Genomic DNA, 21,397 nt, shown 5'->3' with positions numbered 1-21,397 from the left:
CCGGTCAGGATCCAGTCAGACAACGCCATGCCGGTGGCATATATCAATCATCAAGGAGGGACAAGGAGCTCAGCTGCAGCGCTGGAGGTCTCTCACATCCTATAGTGGGCAGAGCGTCTCGTTCCGAGTCTGTCAGCTGTATACATTCCGGGCATAGAAAACTGGCAGGCGGACTAACTCAGTCATCAGTTCCTGGACCAGGGGGAATGATTACTGGATCTGGAAATGTTTCAGCTCATTTGCCTAAGGTGGTATGGTGCTTATTCATAGCTCAGCTATGAATAAGCGCCATGATAGAGCGTGAAACGCGTTGGATTTGTGCCCTGTTTTTTCCTATTTATGAGGTGTCTGTATTTGGATTTTATTATTTGACAATAAAGATGCCTTTTTTTTGATGTGCGCCCAGCCTCAATCTTGAGCAGAGTCAGCACCTGTGAGTTCCATCAGGGTGAGAATTTTACCACGGATTTGGGAGGTTGGAGCGGCAATTTCTTGCTTATGATCTCTTATGCCACGTAGACACGACTGGACTTTTCGACGGACTAGGTCCGACGGTCTTCCCGACGGACTTTCGGCGGAGTTCCAGCGGACTTTCCGAATGAACGGACTTGGCCACACACAAGCACACCAAAGTCCGACGGATCGCGATGACGTACGACCAGACTAGAATAAGGAAGTTCATAGCCAGTAGCCAATAGCTGCCCTAGCGTCCGTTTTCGTCCATCGGACTAGCATACAGACGAACGGATTCGAGTCAGTCGGAAAGATTTGAAACATGTTTTATTTTTTTATTTTTTTACTTTATTTCTTTATTAAGATATTTATTTTGTTTACAAAATACGTCAAAATTAAACAACCCCTCAGTCCCCCCCTTCCCTCCCATCACCTTATCAGTAAAAAATATAAATAAAGAATGGTTCATATCTTGGGTGGCCTAAGAGGGGATTGGTATCATGAGGGCCATCCTAGCTGATGTTCCATGTAATCTAGATTCCCACTCTGTCACACGTCCCTCTCATCCCAATTCTCGCACACTTCCACCCTCTTCATTTGCCCTCTTACTTTAATTCCTATTGGGTCACTTTTCATCGTTAAAATATTTTTTCCACTCTATTATTATTCACATATCAATCCCTCTGGCTTCCCACCAAGGTTTCCACATCTTGTCATATTTCTTTAAAGTCCCTTGTTTTATATATAACACTTTCTCTTTAAGAATTACCACATTCATGCTATTTATCCATTCTCTATCGGACGGATGCGACACCGACAACCATCTTGGGGCAATCAGTTTCCTTGCCTGAAATAGGCATCTCAGAACCGCCATCTGGCTGCTTCCCACGTTTCCAACTCCTTCAGCTAATCCCAGGAGACAATAATTCGCCTCCATCCTGGTGGAGGTTCCAAACACCCGATCAATGGTTCCTGTCACCTCCGTCCAGCAGCAGATCAACTTTGGACATCTCCAAAACATGTGAATCATGTCTCCCTCTATGTCCCTGCATCGGGGGCAGCTTGCTTCCGGCCGTCGGCGCAAATTGAAAAAGTTTACGAGGAGTATACGTAGTTCTATATAATAACAGATTTGACATCCTCTGAGAGGGAGAGAGTGATACCAACGGAGCCAGTTCAAGAATTCGATTCCATTGTATTTTGGAGATATCTCCCACATCTTTTTCCCACTTCCTCTTGTACATAGGGATCTCTATCCCTCCCATTCTCCCCTTGTTTATATGTGGGTATCTTTTCAAAATTAAACCTTTTCCAGTCTGCATTAATTATTTTTTGAAGAACTGGGATTGCACTCCATTCTAAGGTCATCCCTCTAAACTGCTCCTCCAGTGCGTGCCTGACCTGCAAATACTTATAGAAGGATTTATTTGGTAGAACAAAATAGACTTTCAGTTCCTGAAAGGTTTTCAGGGCACCATCTTGGTATAGCTGAGCGATACATTTTATTCCACATCTCTCCCATTCTTTTACTGTCCCCATCTTCTGCAGTTCTCCCAATTTGCTATTCTTCCATAAGGGGGCATACTCATTAAATCCTCTGTATTTTAATATGGCCTTCGCTGTGTCCCACACTCTCGTCATTAAACTCAAAGTAGGGAGTCCTAATGGAAAGCATCCTGCCTCCAGAGCTTCCACTATTGAGTCATGTGGTGTATTTTGTAGGAGCATTTTTCTCTCTGCCTCTCCCTCTTCTAAATTACACCCCCCATATACTGGAGTTGTGACGCAAGGAAGTAGCTAAAGGGGTGTGGGAGCGCTCCTCCTTCCTGTTTTTGTAACTGCAAAGTACTCAATCGAATTCTTGCCGACCCACCCTTCCAAATCAGTTCCCTGAACACCATGTCTATCTTTTGAAACCACATTTTATATAACCAAATTGGGGAGTTATGCAACACATAGAGAAGCTGCTGTGGCATCCATATCATTTTGATTAAATTACAGCGACCTGCCACAGATAATGGCAGGCGTTTCCACACTTTTGTCTTCCTCCTAAATGTATTCAGTAACGGGATTATATTATCTGCTGTGTACTGTTGAGGGTCTCTGGATACGTTTATTCCTAGGTATTTAAATTTACTTACTACTTGGATCTGGGTCATCTCCTCAGGCAAGGGGCTTCCCAGAGGATCTACTGGCAGAAGGCTAGATTTTTCCCAATTTATCTTAAGTCCGGAAATTTGGACAAATTTGTTAATGTCCATAGCTTTCTGAAGGGAATCCTGTGTATCGCCAAGGAATAACAGTAGGTCATCCGCGTATAAAGCTACCTTTTCTTCCAAGTCTCCCCTTCTAACACCCTTCACCTGAGCAGAAGACCGCAGGGCAATGGTCAGAGGTTCAATTGCAATGGCAAAGAGGAGCGGTGACAAGGGACACCCTTGTCTTTTCCCCCTCCCCAGTCCAAATTTATCGGACTTTTCATTATTCACCTTTACTCTGGCTTCTGGTGCCCTATAAAGCATTTTTACCCATTTCATGAAACCCGGTCCAAATTGGGCCGTCTCCGTAACTCTCCAGAGATACTGCCACTCAAGACTATCAAAGGCCTTGGCGGCATCTAAAGACAAAATAGCCCTCTCTCCACTCTCATCCGTAGGGACCTGAAGATTCAAGTATACCCTGCTTATATTTGTGCTAGAAGTTCTTCCGGGTATAAAACCTGATTGAACAGGGTGGATGAGTTTCAGTATAACTTTGTTCACCCTCCCTCCCCTCTCTGTACCGATCTGTACAGTGCAAGGGGAGAGGGGGAGAGATCATTTGCAGAGCTGTGGGGTGGATCTGTAGAGCCTACAGCGCTGCTCTGTGCCCATACTGTGCAATACTCTGCCAATACTCTGCAATAATGTGCAGTATTCTGCCAATAAAGTGCAATACTCTGCCAATACTCGCCAATAAATCTTCCATCTTTTTTTATTTATAGCGCAAATTAAATACCACCATAAGAAAGTGCTATTAACAAAAGTTTCATATGGGTACAGTGTTGCGTGAGTGAGTAATTGTCATTCAAAATGTGAGAGCACCGAAAGCTGAAAATTGGTCTGGTTAGGAAGGGGGTTTAAGTGCCCAGTTGTCAAGTGGTTAAACACTTCTTTTCCAGTGCCAGGAGCATCAGTCTCCAGGCAGTCATGACGGCCTCCACCCTCAAGTTTAAGAAGTAAACCTCAGGGTCAACCCCAGTGACAAAAGAGGCCCTGGGGGAGGAAACCCACAAAACAAAATACTATAACCTCCTTACGAAGGAGCGCCCTCGCTCGCTCGAGTGGGGGGGGAAGACTTCTGCAGTTCTCAAGCTTCTGGCAGAAACGGTGTCAAGTTAAATGGGTGGCCTCCTCCCATCTCCTTTTCTCAGATCAAATGTTCCCAGAGATCCAGAAAAAAATAAGTCTCTCTTTCTGGCTTTGGACCATCTCTTGTCTCAAAAGGTGATATCGGTGGTCCCCATGGAAAAGTGAAGGTTAGGGTTTCAGTCAAATCTTTTTACGGTACCAAAACCAAACAGGGATGTCAGACATATTTTAGATCTCAAAGATCTAAACCAGTTTTTGCATATCCACTCTTTTCGCATCGAGTCAATCCGATCAGTCTTCTCCATTCTACAAGGTGGAGAACTTCTAGCATCAATCGACATCAAGGATGCTTACCTCCATGTACCTAATTTTCCCGAGATAGAAAATATTAATTTTCAGTTTGTAGCTCTGCCTTTTGGTCTAGCTACTGCACCTCAAGTGTTTACAAAGGTATTGGCTCCCTCTTTAGCCAGATTAAGGGCTCAGGGTATAACGATTCTAGCTTACTTAGTCGATCTACTCTTGATAGCTCAGTCGGTAGCCCGCTTAAACCAAAGTTTGGTCACCACGGTCAGCTAACTGGAATACCTAGGTTGGATTCTCAACCTAGAGAAATCTTCCTTAAAACCATCAAGGAGATTGAAGTACTTGGGTCTGATCATAGATACAGCTCAGAAGAGGGTGTTTTTGCCCCAGGCAAAGATCAGTTCCATAAGGGAACTGATTCAGATGGTCAAAGGAAAGAAGAATCCTTCTATTCGACTTTGCATGAGATTGTTGGGAAAGATGGCGGCTTCATTTGAGTCCATCCCTTATGCTCGGTTTCATTCGAGACTGCTGCAAAACAGTATCCTATCAACTTGAAGCAAGAAGGTCCAACCTCTAGACTTAATGCGTTTATCCCCAAAAGTACGTCAAAGCCTCAGTTGGTGGTTGATAACCAAGAATCTTTAAAAAGGAAAATCCTTTCTACCAGTTACCTGGAAAGGGATAACAAAAAATGCCAGCCTAGAAGAAGTGTTTGTCCAGGGAAGATGGTCCAAATCAGAAATTACCATGTTCATCAATATTCTAGAGATTCAGGCAGCTTGTCTGGCCCTGAAAGCCTGGACGCTCAGATTACGGAATTGTCCTGTCTGGATCCAGTATGACAATTCACAGCAGTGGCCTATATCAATCACCAAGGGGGCACTAGAAGTCATGTGGCTCAGAGAGAAGTGAATAATATCCTATCTTGGGCAGCAGACAACATTCCTTGCCTATCGGCAGTCTTCATTCCAGGAATAGACAATTGGCAGGCAGACTACTTGAGTCACCAACAGTTTCTATGAATATGTCAAAGATGGGGAATTCCAGACGTGGATCTGTTTGCGTCCAAGTTCAACAAAAAGGTCAACAACTTGGTGTCAAGGACAAAGGATCCGCTGGCATACGGAACAGATGCCTTGGTTTATCCGTGAGATCAGTTTTCACTGATTTATGTGCTCTGTCTTGTTGCTTCCGCGACTTCTTCGCAGAATCAAGCAGGAAGGGAAGGCGGTGATTCTTGTGGCCCAGGAGATCTTGGTATACAGAGATCGTAAATATGGTGGTAGTGGATCCATGGACCCTACCACCACGGCCAGCACTTCGGTATTCCATCTTACCTTACAAACACTTAATTTAATGGTTTGGCTATTGAGACCCACATTCTGAACTACTTTGGTTAATGCTAGGAAGCCGGCTGCCAGAGTCATATATTATAGAGTCTGGAAGGCATATGTTTACTGGTGTGAATCCAGGGGTTGGCACCCCAGGAAATATGTCATAGGTAGGATTCTTGAATTTCTACAGATGGGATTCTAAATGAAGCTGGCCTTGAGTACTATCAAAAGCCAGGTGTCGGCCTTATCGGTATTTTTTCAATGACCACTTCGCACTGTCTGGTTCGTAGCTTTATTCTGCGGGTAACGTGGATTAATCCTCCGGTTAGGTCACCCCTGAACCTTTGGGACTTGAATTTCGTCCTGTCGGCTTCGGATACAGAAACAGCCTTTTGAGCTGATACAAGATATTCCCTTGGTCCTTTTGACACATTGGCTGCCATATCTTCTGCAAGAAGGGTATCCGAGTTGGCTGCTCTTTCTTGTAAAGAGCCATATTTGATTATTCATAAGGATAAGGTTGGATTACGTCCTCATCCTAATTTCCTACCGAAGGTAGTGTCATGTTTTCAGTTAAACCAGGCTATTGTTCTGCCTTCATTTTTTCCAGAACCTCGTTCTGCGGAAAAAAGGTCACTACGTTCTCTTGATGTGGGGAGAGCAGTCAAGGTCTACTTGAAGGCGACTGCTCAGATTCGTAAAACAGATGTTTTGTTTGTGTTGTCAGAAGGTCCTAAGAGAGGACAGGCAGCATCAAAATCTACTATTTCTAAATGGATTTGACAAGTGATTGTTCAAGCTTATGGTTTGAAGAGGAAAATTTCACTTTTTTCATAGTAAAGCACACTCAACCAGGGCTGTTAGTACTTCCTGGGTCGTGCATCACCAAACCTCCATGGCTCAAATCTGCAAGGCCGCAACTTGATCTTCAGTCCATACATTTACCAGATTCTATCAAGTAGATGTGAAAGGTCATGAGGATATTGCCTTTGGGCGCAGTGTACTGCAGGCATCAGTATAAGTCCTCTAGTCTCTTTGTGCCCTACTTTTGTTGTGTCTCCCTCCCTTCGGTTGGCATTGCTATGGGACATCCCACATAGTAACTACCATGGCTCTGTGCCGTGATGTACGCTAAGAAAATAGGATTTCTCTTTCGTTCATTGACGGACTCATCTCCTTTAAATCTTGACCTTAGGGTTATATCGCCAGCTTCAAGAGAGGACTAGGCAGAACATGTAAAACATGTAAACACAGCAAGACTGCACAGCACTGCCCAGGGGGCAGTCCCACTGGTAATAACCCCTCACTCTGCTTCCTGCAGCTCAGTTTTTTTCTGCCTAGTGGCTCCCTGAGGGGGGATCATGGTCCTGGGAATTTTTTAATTTTGATCCTGTGATCTACAACCAACAGCCGGGCTGGGTGACAGGCTGGATAATATAGATCCTTGTAGTCTCCCCAGCCTGGTCATCGAGTGTGAGCAGACACTAGCTATGCGCTGGGTCGGCCATGACATGCCCCTTTCTGGTCCAGGGGCGGCCGGTGAGCTATATGCTCTGGGGCACACATGACCAGGCTACTGCTGTCCGTGTCACAGTGGGCCTTGGCCGACAGCCACCCCGTACTGCTCAGGTGATGGGTCTGTAGTGGAATGCGTCCAGCAGTCCCGACAGAAGGGGTAAGAGCAGCTCCACTTGCCTCGGCAGGATGGAGCAGCTGGGCATTCCCTGGGAGGTCGACTAAGGGGTCTCACTCTCCCTGTCCCTCATTCCCTCCTCCCCATGCTGGGGCTGCTGTGTGACTGGGCATGAGGTGCGGTGCATGTACCTGATGGGGGCCCTTCGGGGGGCTCCGGGCCTTGGCGGGGTGGCTGCGCTGGCTGTGAGGGTCCGCTCCTTCTTTCCCTGTTTTTTTCTGGCCACAGTGAGATGTTCAGACTGTTTGCCATGAGGGGAGGCCGCCGCGCAGTCTGTGGCCATTTTCCTGTAGCCCTGGTCAGTGTATTACTGTCAGCCCTTTCCTGGAAGGTTCAGCGGCCATTTTCTGAGGTTTTTTTGCTACAGTGGCCGGCAGCCATTTTCTTGTAGCTTCAGTGTGGTTTACCTCTAGCGCTGGTGACTGTATGCTTCCAGAACAGCACGCTTTTTTACTCGGAACACCTCGTGACTGACATAGGGCAGAGCAGACGGCGGCAGCACAGAGCAGTACATGGTCAGGGTGGTGAGTCCTGCAGAGGGCCCCTCAGTCTGCGAGCAGCTAGGAGGGTTGGATTTTGTGTACCTTGCCTTAAGTCCCTGAGACATCCCTGCTATTGCAACTGGCTCACCTGCACAAAATACGGTGCCTATGGACGCTTTGTTGGCAGGATAGAGGTGGCGTGTGGGTGCAAGGGGGGGTAAGATATGCCCCCTACCCCCCGTCTTCTGGGGAAAGCTTTGATTCAGACTCGGGCCACGCTCTAACAGGCGGCCCCCATTCTGATGTGTCGGAGGATGCGGACCAGGACCGTTCAGACAGTGAGGATGACTCTGTGTCTGGGTTTAGCGCAGGAAAAAGCGCTATAAGGAGCACTTATCACAGTGGTGTGGAATACCCTGAAGATACAGGATACAGCAGGGGCATCTGCAGAGGTGGCGGTCCCTTTTGGGTCCCGCAAAACGTCCTGCATGCCTAAGATGTTTCCGTATTTGACTTGTTTTGATAAGTTCATTTACAAGGAATGGGGAAGCCTTTTCAGTCCCTAGAAGAATGGAGGTGCGTTACGCTTTTGAGGAGAGCCTCCTGAAAAAATGGGCATTTCCTCCGGTTGTTTACCCCCCCCCCCCCCCGGTATCCAGGTCAAATAAGGTGGCCACAATTCTGTTGGAAGGGTCCCCTTCTTTCAAGGACCCTGCCAGCAGAAGGGCCGAGTCGGTTGCCCGGTCCATGTTTACGGTGGTGGGGTCAGCATTGCAGCCAGTGCTAGCCTTGGCCCTGGTGTCACAAACACTTACTGAATGGTCGTTGACCCCCCGGTATCCAGGTTGAATAAAGCAACCCCACGATTCTGGTAGAAGGGACTCCTGCCTTCAAGGACCCTGCCGACAGGAGGACCAAAGCAGTGGCACAGTCCATGTTTACCGTAGTGGGGTCAGCGTTACGACCTGTGTTGGCCACGGCCTTGGTGTCGCAGACGCTTACTGAATGGGCAAAGTTGTTGCACAGTGAATTGGAGAAGCAACAGGCTTCCCCGGTCTGCATAGAACTGGCAGATCAGTTGGTGCATGGCCTTAAGTAGTCTGTGATGCGGTCCACCTGCACCCTAGAGCATCAGTATCAGCCGTGGTGCTACAGCGCCTGATTTGCCTGAAATCCTGGTCTGCGGACCAGGCATCTAAAAAAGCACTGCCAGATGTGCCCTCCCAAGGTGAGAGGCTATTTGGAGCCTCACTGGATGACATTATTAAAAATGTTACCGGTGGGAAGAACGCTTTGCTCCCACAGTAAAGAAAGGGTAAGGAGCCACACCGTAGGCAAGGGCCCTCTTGTTCCACTCAGGAACGGCTTTTTCGCCTGCCCAGGTCGGCAGGTAAGCGTTCCCAGTCTGACGAGGTGCTGCTGAAGGACAAATGCGTCCCTAGTTTTGCAAGCCAAACAAGTCTGTGAGCAAAAATGTTACCGCATGAAGGTTTGCCCCCGCCCGACTCTTGGGTGGGGGGTCGCCTTCGGGAGTTTGCAGCTTGGTGGACCTCCCTACTGTCCGACCAATGGGTCTGGAATTGGTTTCATCAGGATACAAGATTGTTTCTTTCTTGTCCACCAAACGGATTCTTTCCCGCCAACCTTCATCTTCTTCCGGTTCGTCGGGAGGCCTTTTTTGGGGCAGTACAGGACCTGCTACTGCGCAGGGTGATAGTACCTGTACCGACTCTGGAAAGGCTTCAGGGATTCTACTCCAATCTGTTTGTAGTCCCAAAGAAGGAAGGGGTCCGTCCAATCCTGGACCTCAAAGCCCTCAACAGCTTTGTGAAAGTACAAAGGTTCAGGATAGAATCCGTTCACTCCACGGTACTTACATGTACCCATATGCCTCAGGCATCAGAGCTTTCTGAGATTTGCAGTCGAGGAAGAGCACTACCAATTTGTGGTTCTCCCTTTTGGTCTGGCATCAGCACCCTGGGTTTTCACCAAGGTGTTAGAGCTAATTCTGGCGTTGTTAAGGCAACGTGGGATCGTAATTGTGGGTTACCTAGACGACCTCTTTCTGAGAGCAGCTTCCGCCTCAGAATTAAGGGAGGCTGTGGCGATCACCATGCAAACTCTCCGGGAGTTTGGTTGAGTACTGAACCTAAAAAAGTCGGTGTTGGTGCCGACTCTATGCCTGGAGTACCTTGGCTTACTGCTGGACTCCTCAGAAGCGAGAGTCTTTCTCCCTTCAGACAAGCTGCAGACTCTTCAAGCTGCGGTGAGATTATTGGTGAACCGCAGGTGGTCATCACTGCGTTTCTACATGCAAGTTCTGGGTCTCATAGTAGCCACTTTCAAGGCAGTACTGTACTCTCAATTTCAGACTTGAGTCTTGCAGAAAGAGATTTTGTCAAAATGGGACAAATCCCTGTTATCCCTGGATTGTCAAATTAGAGTGAGCCACTTAGTCAGGGGTTCCTTGCTCTGGTGGCTGAGGTCACCGACCCTTCGGTCCGGTAAATCGTTCCTCCTTCTCCATTGGACGTCAGCCTGACCGGTTGGGGGGGAGTTTTGGGCGTACAGTCGGCCCAGGGCCGTTGGACGGGGGAGAAATTCCACCTGGCGATCGATGTGGTCAAGCTTCGGGCGATCAGGCGGTGCCTCTCCACATGGTCAAAGAGGCTGCAGGGGCGTCCGGTCAGGATCCAGTCGGACAATGCCACGGTGGTGGTGTATGTCAACCATCAAGGAGGAACAAGGAGTTTGGCTGCAGCACGGAAGGTCGCTCACATCCTACAGTGGGCAGAGCGGCACGTGCCGACCCTGTCGGCCGTGTACATTCTGGGTGTAGAAAACTGACAGACGGGCTACCCAAGTCATCAGATGCTGGACCAAGGGGAATGGTTGTTGCATCCGGATGTATTCTGGCTAAGGTGGGGCAGACCAGATGTGCAGAGGTTTGTGTCCAGGACAAGAGACCCCTGGGCAGATGTGTCAGACGCGTTGGTGTCTCCATGGGGGCATTATCGGCTGATTTATGCCTTCCCTCCCCCCCCCCCCCCCCCCACTAAAACTCTTGCTACGCAGAGTGGAGGCCGAGGGGATTCCGGTGATTCCGATTGTTCCAGATTGGCCTCGACGTACTTGGTACGCCGACCTAGTATGACTGGTGGCGGATTTTCCTTGGTGGCTGCCGATGCGAGAGGACCTTCTATCGCAAGGTCTGATACTTCATCCAGCTTTACTGTCGCTGGTTTTAACGCTATGTCTGTTGAAAGCCAGGTGCTAAGGGACCGAGGTCTGTTAGACTTGGTCATTTCCATTGCTGAGGACACGGAAGTCATCGTCATGGAAGGCCTTACATCTCCATGTGTGAGGAGATGGGGTGGCATCCGTGCACATACTCAGTTTCCAGGATCCTGCTGTTTTTGCAGCGAGGAGTGGATCAGAAACTTGCCTTAAGCACCATCAAGGGGCAGATATTTGCCTTGGCTGTCTTCTTTTAATGTCCCTTGGTGACTCACTCATTGGTGAGTACATTTGTGCAAGGGGTTCGTCACGTAGCCCCTCCGGTTTGACCACCGCTGCCTCTGTGGGATCTGAATCTGCTGCTATCGGTTCTTCAGAAACCGCCATTTGAAGATATTAGGGAGATTCCCTTGTTGACTCTTCCTTAGAAAGTAGTCTTTCTAGTGGCAATTACATCTGCCAGGAGAGTTTCTGAATTGGCGGCCTTGTCGTGCAAGTCTCCCTACCTGGTTCTCCACAAGAATAAGGTGATGCTACGTCCGCATCCCTCTTTTCTTCCAAAGGTGGTTTAGGTCTTTCATCTAAATGAGGACATCATGCTGCCATCCCTATGTCCTAAGCCGATACATCCGAAGGAAGTTGCCTTACATTCCCTGGACGTGGTCTGGGCTCTACGGGTGTATCTGTCTGTTACGGCTCCTTTCCGGAGGTCATTCTCTGTTTGTATTGGTGGCTGGTCCAAAACAGGGTTTGGCGGTCTCGTTGACCACCATCTCTCGGTGGATCAGACAGATCGTGGCTCAGGCTTATGCCTTAAAGGGGCAGATGCCCCCCTTTCCTGTCACGGCACATTCCACCAGGGCGATTTGAGCCTCCGGAGCTGTCCGACATCAAGCGTCTGTCTCCCAGGTGTGTAAGGTGGAGACTTGGTCATACGTTGACACTTTCCCAAAGTTTTACAAAGTTGACGTGAGCGCATCTTTGGATGCTTGCTTGGCTGCAAGATTTTGCAGGCGACTGTGTAAGGTTGCAATTCACACTATCATTTAAGTTACAAGGTTGTCGTGAACACATCTTCGGATGCATAAGTTGGCCGCAGGTTTTGATGGCGGCCGTTTAAGTTGGCAACTCCTCTGTTGAAGAGTTCCTCTTTGTTGTGAGTGAAGTTATTTATTGCTGTTTCCACCCCTCGTTTTTTGACACTGCTTGGGGATGTCCCTAAGGTCAAGATTTAAAGGAGCTGTCTCCGTCAATGAACAAAACAGAAAATAGTTTTTTTGTACTCGCCATTTCTCTGAATTTCATTGACGGACAAAGCACCCACCCCTCCTATTTATGTTTGTACTGTTTTTTGACGAACTGAGCTGCAGGAAGCAGAGTGAGGGGTCATAGCCAGTGGGACCGCCCCCTGGGCAGTGTTGTGCAGTTTTGCTGTTTATACATGTTTTACATGTTCTGCCTAGTCCTCTGCTGAAGGTGGCAATATAACCCCAAGGTTAAGATTTAAAGGAGCTGTCAATGAACTTCAAAGAAAAGGATTTTACAGGTAAGCTGTTTTAAAAAAATAGGATTTTTGTACCTTTTCTCTTTAGTACATCACGGGACACAGAGATCCCTCCCTTCTTTTTGGTATACACGTTTATTGCTTTGCTACAAAACTGAGGTTCTCCCAGTAGTGGGAGTGGTTATATAGGGAGTGAACTTGTCTTAGGGTGTACCAGCACTAGAAGGTGGCCTATAACACCCATTGTAACTACTATGGCTCTGTGCCCTGTGATGTACTTCTCTTATGGGACCCATGGTTGGGTACACCGGGGCTTTCCCTGGTTGACCTGATCATGGACCGGCTTTTGAGACTAAATGTGGGCTAAATATAGATACCCTACTGCATTACTGATGGATCGGGGTGGGAGGCAAACTATCTCAGACTTTGGTTGTATGGTGAAACAGGCTCTGGCTTCAGGATGTATGATGATGACGACTATTGTGAATACGAAATGCTTCCATTGTATATTGAATTGTATATAACTACTGTACATGGACTACATGTTGATCTTTGGACTGTATGTATTCGATTTAAAATAAAAACTGTTTTTTTTGGTTAAAAAAAAGACAGGTGTGTACTGACTCCTATTTAACATGAGTTTTAATGTGATTTCTTAATTCTGAACACAGCTACATCCCCAGATATAAGAGGGTGTGCACACTTATGCAACCGCATTAGTTTATTTTTTTATTTTTACTTCCCCCCCTCTAAAAGATTTCAGTTTGTTTTTTAATTGAGTTGTACAGTTTATAGGTCACATTAAAGGTGGAAACATTTCTGAAATGATTTTTGTCTCATTTTTGAACATCACAGAAACTTGACATTTTAACAGGGGTGTGTAGACTTTTTATAGCCACTGTATGGCCAGATTGTATTCATTTAATGTGACGTGTGATCTTTTTCCATTTTAGGAAGCCAAGAAAAAATCTGTAAAAAAACGTGAAGAAATAGAGAAAATTAGCATGAAAGAACAAAGCAGTAAGGTGAGCTTAAATGTAGATTAATGAAAAGGTTGATTTTATTGTTATGGTGTTTCAAGTGATAACTAAAGTAAATGTATATAATGTGTCTCTTGTCTTCTTCCATCCTATGCTTCCTCTTAAGCTCCATACACACCATCAGATTTTCTGCTGAGTTTTTCCTTCAGATTTACCAAAACCATGTAGTAGAAGGGTCTGCCTGATTGCATACACATTGAAACTCCTAAGGTTTGACCTCATATTATAAGGTTTTGGTAAATCTGAAGGAAAAACTCAGTAGAAAATCTGATAGTGTGTATGGGGCTTTAGGCTGCTTTTTTAGGCTTTTAGGCTGTTTTTTTTTAATAGGAAGTATGATAGCTTTATGAGAACAGATTTTTTTATTTTATTTTTTACTTTAACCACTACAATACAGGGCACTTTCGCCCCCTTCCTTCCCAGCCCAATTTTCAGCTTTCAGCGCTCTCGCAATTTCAATGACAATTGCGCGGTCATGCTATGCTGTACCCAAATGAAATTTGTATCATTTTGTTTGCACAAATAGAGCTTTATTTTGGTGGTATTTATTCACGACTCCGTTTTTTATTTTTTTTGCGATATAAGCGAAAAAAGAGCGGAAATTTGGAAAAAAAAACATTATTTTCTTTCTATTTTAAAAGAAATCCAATAAAATCGAATTTTGTCATAAATTTAAGCCAAAGTGTATTCTGCTACATGTCTTTGGTAAAAAAAAATCGGTTAAGTGTATAATAATTGGTTTGCGTGATCACGGACATATGTACGCAAATGATCATGTACATATGTGTGGAGGTGATCACGGACATATGTGTGCAGATAACCATTGGGACATGTGATTTTAGTGGGACATATGTGGGGGACATGTGTTTTTATTATTTGGGGACGTGTGTTTTGCGGACATGTGTGGGGACATTGTGTTTACACTGTGTGGTGACATGTGTGTTTTCACTAGACTGGTAATCACTGAGTAAAAAGCTGTAAAAAACAGCTCATACTCACTGATCACCAGCCGGCTGCAGCGATCCGCTCTCCTCTCCTCTCCTCAGCGACGACTTCCGTGTGAGGAGAGGAGAGCCGATTGCCTAACAACCGACTGTTTGTTTACATCACATGGCGGCCGTGATTGGACACGGCCGTCATGTGATCAGGAGGGCCAATCGCAGAGCCCTCCTGCCGTTCGGAGATGCGCCGTGTCCGGGTGACACGAGCGTATCGGGATCGCGCCGCTGCGCGGGCACGCACGCGCGCGGTCCCCCTACTTCTGAAGGACGTTCTGGAACGTCCACTCAGAAGTAGAGAGCTCCCACCCGGCCAATGTGCATATGCAGCCGGGTGGGAGCTCTCCACTTCTGAGCGGACGTTCCAGAACGTCCTTCAGAAGTAGGGGGATCGCGTGCGTGCGTGCCCACGCAGCGGCGCAATCCCGATGCGCTCGTGTCACCCGGACACGGCGCATCTCCGAACGGCAGGGTGACACAAGCGCATCAGGATCACGCCGCTGCGCAGGAACAATCCCCCTACTTCTGAAGCACGTTCTGGAATGTCCACTCAGAAGTAGAGCGCTCCCACCCGGCCGCATATGTACATTGGCCAGGTGGGAAGTAGTTAAGGGCCATTCACAACGTGTGTTGTGTTGGGCTGCAGTGGGCAGCCTTGTCCAGAGCAGTCTGAACACATGGACAAGGCAAATTGCCTTGTGTCATATTTGTTCATTTCACACCGCTGTGTCATGGTAACGTGAAGTAAAAGAGAGTAGGGGATGCAGTACTTGTTTTCACTGTAGAATGTCACACCACATTGCAATGTGCTGCAATGAATACATATTAATGGAATGTAATTTTATAACAACCTAATAAAGTAAAAAAAATCTAATAAATAACATTAAAGAACACAGTCGGCTGTAATTGTTGCATCTACACTGTGCTCTCCACAGTGTAACATGGGTGCTGGTGAAAATGAGCCATACATCCTTTTCTTTTAGTAAAATTTGCAAAGCACAGAATTGAAAATCATATGAATGTATGAACTTTTTAGGCTCAACTCCAGACAAAACATATGCATGGTTATCTTTAAAGTGGATCTCCACCCAAAAAGGGAAGATCCACTTGTCTGCCTCCTCCCTCCACTGTCACATTTGGCACCTTTTTTGGGGGGGTACCTAGTTTTGACAGGTACCTGCTCCCTTTTCCGGAACACTTCACCGTGCCTCACCCTCCATCCTCCTTCGGTAGCCGGCCAATTCACAGAGCGCATCGCTATTCGCACATACACATTAGGAAATCGGCGGTGAAGCTACAAGTCTTCACTGCGGGTTTCCTTTAGCCAAAATGGCGGCGCCAGTACTCGAGAACCGATTTAAGTGAGGACGCTGCTTGGATGCCTGGACAAGTAAGTTCCAGCCATTTTTTGGTCTAATAAGCAAATTTTTGTGAAAACGGGACATAGGCCACTGGGCACTGGGGGTCATTTATCAAAGTAAAACCGTGTTTTCTCTTATATTCACCGACCGACACAGCTCCTCTCTGTAACTGCATGGGTTGTATAGCCTGCCATTAGGAGAAACTAGGCAAAATTGTTACACAATACACAGAACTTCAACCCTCCTCCTGCTGCTAGCAGCTTCAGTTTTTATTTTGCCTAGCAAGGAGAATGACCTAGGAAACCCTGCGGGTCTCTCGGTCCATATTTTTACTACAGGTTTGCTGCTTTTTGCTCAAGATGAGAGATCCTGAGATCTATCAACTGCCGGCTGGGTGACAAGCTGGTTAATGATATCCTTGTAGTCTCCCCAAACTGGCCATCGAGCGTGAGCAGGCCGCAGCTACTGCTCGGCAGGCCACAACATACCTCATGCTCCAGAGGTGGTCAGTGAGCTTCAATGCTCCAGGGTATACATATGACCGGGCTACTGATGTCTGGATCACAGTATACTGAGGCCAACAGCTACCCTGTAACTGTGCAGGTGTAGGTCTGTGGTGGAATGTCTCCCAGCTCTTCAGGACTGGTAAGTACGGCTCTCCCTGCTTCGGTGGGGGGAGCAGATGGGCATTCCCTGGGGGGGACGATTCGGGGGCCACCTCACCTCCTTATCTTCTCTCCCAAGTCCCTATCACCCCTCCCTTCCCCCTCTGAGGGGGATGTCTGCATGCGTTGCGGGCGGTGTATGTGTGTGTGCGGGGTCGCTGTTTCTCACCTGTGGGGGCTCTGTGCGGTTGCTGTTCAGTCCTGGTCCAGGTCTGGGGGTCCCAAACGAGCAGTTTTTGTGGAGGTTGTCTGTCTGGCAGCAGGCAGCTCGTTTTTATTTTTGCTCTCTTCACCGCATGGAGCCGTTTCGGTGGTCATCTTGGATTTGGGAAAGCTATAGATTCCCCTGGGGAGCTTCAGCAGCCATTTTCCTTAGGATTCCTATTGATTACATTGGCGGCCATTTTGTGAAAGCCTGAATGCTTTCTTCACCGCTGGCCTCTTGTGACAGCATGACATGTGCTTTTTCTTGTTACTTCCTGCATCCACTGTGTGTGTGGGACACTGGATGGCTCTGTGCTGAACCCTGAAGCTGTTCTGCATATTGTTGCACTGCTGTTAGAGCTGCTGCTGCTGACACAGTTTTTTCTCCTCTTTGCATCTGGGAACCTCCTAGGGACTACAGGCACTATTGTTGGCATTCACAGAACGCCCCAGGGTGGTGAGTCTAGCGCTAAGTACCGCCCCCACCCCCCCACATGGCGGCAGCCGGAGGGTGGGACCTTCACTGTCCTAAGTCCCCTTGCGGGTGGCAGACAGGATAGGTCATCATGGCTTCAGAAACTGGTGTTTCTTCCCTCGAAATCCAGGCTGTAGCAACTGGGTCACCTGCGGTTAGTGCGGTGCTCATGGACACACTGACAGCGTTCCTTGATTCCTATGTTGCTAAGATAGAGGTGGCACGTGGCAGTAAAGGTGCACATAAGAGGCCCCTGCCCCCCCCCCATCCTCTGGGGAGAGCTCTGATGCAGACTCGGGCCATGCTGCGGCTGGTGACCCCTGCTCTGACCTATCAGTCGTTGCTGACTAGGACCGTTCGGACAGTGAGGATGATTCCCCGTCCGGATCTGGGAGCGACAAGGGGCTTGTTGGAGCACTTATCACAGCTGTGCGTGATACCCTGAAGATTCAGGAGCCAGCGGTTTCCTCTGCTGATGTAACGGTCCCCTTTGGGTCCCACAAGCCAACACATTCACCAAAGGTGTTCCCGTATTTGACTTATTTTGACAAATTCATCTACAGGGAATGGGGTCGCCCGCAACGGACCTTTTCAGTCCCCAAAAACTTGGAGGTGTGTTACCCTTTTGAGGAAAGCCTTCTCAAAAAGTGGTCGGCTCCTCCGGTCATGGACCCCCCAGTATCTAGGTTAAATAAAGTAACCACAATTCCGGGTTGAGGGGACTCCTGCATTCAAGGATCCCACGGACAGGAATGCCGAAGCAGTGGCTCGTTCCCAGTTTACGGTTGTGGAGTCAGCCGTGCGACCTGTACTGGCATCCGCACTGGTGTTGCAGACACTGAGTGGGCAAAACTTTGCACCGCGAATTGGTAGAGCAGCATGCCTGCGTGGAGCTAGCAGACCAACCAGTGCATGGCCTTAAGTACGTTTGAGACGCTGCCCTGAATACTCTCTCTCTGCTATCCAGGGCCTCAATGTCAGCAGTGGTGCTGAGGCACCTTATTTGGCTGAAATGCTGGTCTGCTGACCAGGCATCCAAGAAAGCCCTGATGGATCTTCCTTTCCTTGGCGAACGGCTCTTTGGAGCCTCGTTGGATGACATTATTAAAAACTCCATTGGGTGGTAAGAGTACACTACTCCCACAGGCCAGGAAGGCTAAGGAGCCACGCCGCAGGCAATGGCCCTCCTTTTCCGCTCACAATCGGCTTTTTCGTCCGCCCGGTGCTTCAGCAAAACGACCCCAGCCCGACAGGACGTCCACGGACGGTCAGAAGCGTCCCTGGAACCGCAAGCCTAACAAGCCTGCAAACAAAAGTGCTACCGCATGAAGGTTTGCCCTCACCCGTGTCTCGGGTGGGGGGGTCATCTTCGGGAGTTTGCAGCCCGTTGGACCTCCCGGTTATTAGACCAATGGGTCTGCGATCTGATTTCCGCAGGTTACAAGATAGAGTTTCTCTCTTGGAGATTCTTCCCCTCCAGCATACCCACGTCCCCTGTTCGCCGGGAGGCCCTGCTAGAAGGCAGTAAGGGATTTGCTGAATCAGGGGGTGATTGTACCAGTTCCAGACTCGGAACGCTTCCAGGGGTTCTACTGAAATCTGTTTGTGGTTCCCAAGAAGGAAGGGGTACGCCCAATCTTGGACTTAAAAGCCCTCAATTACTTTGTAAAAGTGCAGAGGTTCAGAATGGAATCAGTTCCCTCAGTAGTCGCTGCACTCCTTCAAGGGGACTCCCTGGCGTCTTTGGACATCCAGGATGCGTACCTGCACATACCCATATGCCTTCGGCATCAAAAATGTCTGCGTTTGGCAGTCGGGGAAGCCCATTACCAGTTTGTGGCTCTTCCCTTTGGCCTGGAATCAGCCCCCCGAGTCTTTACCAAAGTACTGACTCCAGTATTGGTGTTGCTGCGACAACGCAGGATAGCGATCGTGGGTTACCTAGACGATCTCCTCCTGAGAGCTTCTTCCGCCTCAGGATTAGAGGAGGATGTGGCGATCACCATGCAGACTCTGCAAGAATTTGGGTGGCTGTTGAACCTAAAGAAGTCGGTGGTCATGCCGACCCAGCGTCTGGAGTACCTGGGTTTACTATTGGATTCCAGGGAAGCGAGGGTTTTTCTCCCCTCAAATTGCAGACTCTCAGATCTGCTGTCAAACTACTAATGAACCGCAAGTGGTCATCACTCCGATTTTGCTTGCGAGTGCTGGGGCTCATGGTAGCCTCTTTCGAGGCAGTACCTTATGCCCAGTTCCACACCAGAGTCCTGCAGAAGGAGATCTTGACAAAATGGGACAAATCTCTGTTCCTCTAAAATGGATGGTGGTCACTTCCTCTAAAATGGACGGTGGTCACTACGGACGCCAGTCTGGCCGGCTGGGGTGGAGTGATGGGGATTCAGTCGGCTCAGGGCCTCTGGTCGATGGAAGAATCCAAGTTGCCGATCAACCTGCTCAAATTGAGAGCGATCAGGCTGTGCCTCCACATGTGGTCGACGTGTCTTCAAGGGCGTCCGACCAGGATACAGTCAGACAACGCCACGGCTATGGCATACATAAATCACCAAGGGGGGAACAAGAAGCTCCGCCGCTGCTCGGGAGGGCGCTCACATACTTCGATGGACAGAGAGACATGTTCCGGCCCTGTCAGCCATTTACATCACGGGGATGGAAAATTGGCAGGCGGGCTATCTGAGTCGACAGATGCTGGACCCAGGAGAATGGGCATTGCATCCGGAGGTATTCAGGTTGCTGTGCCTGAAATGAGGCACACCAGATGTGGCTCTATTGGCCTCCCGGCTCAATCGGAAGGTCACGAGATTCGTGTCCAGGACAAGAGATCCGTGGGCAGACGCGTCAGACGCGCTGGTGGCTCCGTGGGATCAGTACCAGCTGATCTATGCCTTTCCTCCGCTGAAACTGTTGCTACGTCTGCTTCGCAGAGTGGAAGCTGAGGGGATTCTGATAATCCTGATTGCCCCAGATTGGCCTCAGTAGGCCTGGTACGCAGACGTGGTGCGCCTGGTGGCAGACGCTCCCTGGTGGCTGCCGTTTGCGAGAGGACCTCCTATCTGAAGGTCCAATCTTTCAACCTGCTTTACCATCGCTGGCTTTAATGGCCTGGCGGTTGAAAGCCAGGTATTGAGGAACCGGGCTCTGTCGGACTCGGTGATTCCAACTATGCTGCAAGCGCGGAAATCTTCTTCCAGGAAGATATATCTTCGTACTTGGAAGGCCTATATCTCCATGTGTGAGGAGAAATGGTGGCATCCGCGCTCATTCTCTATATCCAGGATCCTGCTGTTTCTTCAGCAAGGTGTAGACCAGAGGTTGGCGTTGAGCACCATCAAGGGGCAAATTTCAGCTTTGGCTGTCTTTTTTTTCACTAGTGAGTACTTTTGTTCAGGGGGTGCGCCATGTAGTCCCTCCGGTGCGTCCTTCGTTGCCTCCATGGGATTTGAACCTGGTGTTGGCGCTTCAGAAGCCGCCGTTTGAGAATATCAGGGATATTCCTCTGTTGACCCTTTCACAGAAGGTGGTCTTTCTAGTGGCCATCACATCGGCCAGGAGGGTTTTGGAACTGGCGGCCTTGTCCTGCAAGTCTCCTTATCTGGTCATCCACAGGGATAAGGTGGTGTTGCATCCACAACCTTCTTTTCTACCGAAAGTGGTCTCTGCATTTCATATCAATGAGGGCATTGTATTACCATCGTTGTGTCCTAAACTGAAGCACCCCAAGGAGGTGGCCCTTCACGCTCGCGATGTGGTTAGGGCTCTGAAGGTGTTCTTGTCTGTCACAGCTTCCTTTCGGAAGTCAGACTCACTGTTTGTTTCGGTGGCTGGTCCTAAGAAGGGTATGGTGGTCTCGTCGGCCACCATTTCCAGGTGGATCAGACAGATTGTAGTCCAAGCCTATGCCTTGAAGGGGTAGGTGCCTCCCTTTCCAGTCACTGCACACTCTACAAGGGCAATCGGAACGTCTTGGGCCTTCCGACACCAAGCGTCTGTTGCTCAGGTGTGTAAGGTGGCGACCTGGTCGTCTGTCCATACGTTTACCAAGTTTTAAAAGGTAGACGTCGGTGCATTGGCTGATGCTGGTTTTGGCCGCAAAGTTTTGCAGGCGGCCGTGTAGTTGCTATTGAGTTTTTTTCCTGTTTTTTTTGATAAAAACATAGTACTGTTTTATTATTGCACTGTTACATTACTTCTGCAAGGTTGCAGTCTGGGGGATCACTCCTGTTGAGGATGTCCGGTTTTGGGGTGGAGTTTCCACACACACTGCTGTTTTTTTG

The 21,397-nt window shown here is 48.5% G+C and overlaps 1 protein-coding gene across 11 annotated transcripts in view; it reads left to right on the top strand.

The window, feature by feature from the left end:
• CCDC9B (coiled-coil domain containing 9B) overlaps window positions 1–21,397 on the top strand; it is a 354,785-nt gene that overhangs the window by 168,630 nt on the left and 164,758 nt on the right. For all 11 annotated transcript variants that reach the window (XR_013264897.1, XR_013264895.1, XR_013264896.1 and 8 more), the window contains one exon: window positions 13,316–13,387. Coding sequence is in view for 8 of the 11 variants with exons in the window: in XM_077464872.1 (XP_077320998.1) it covers window positions 13,316–13,387 (72 nt within the window). In the remaining 3 variants the exon portion in view is untranslated. The remainder of the gene's footprint in view (window positions 1–13,315; window positions 13,388–21,397) is intronic.

This window comes from Lithobates pipiens, unplaced genomic scaffold (genome assembly GCF_037356315.1).
Source record: "Lithobates pipiens isolate NorthernLeopardFrog02 unplaced genomic scaffold, aLitPip1_a1.2 Scaffold_30, whole genome shotgun sequence".
In the NCBI taxonomy this organism is placed as follows: Eukaryota; Metazoa; Chordata; class Amphibia; order Anura; family Ranidae; genus Lithobates; species Lithobates pipiens.
This window is presented reverse-complemented; position numbering and strand designations above follow the sequence as displayed.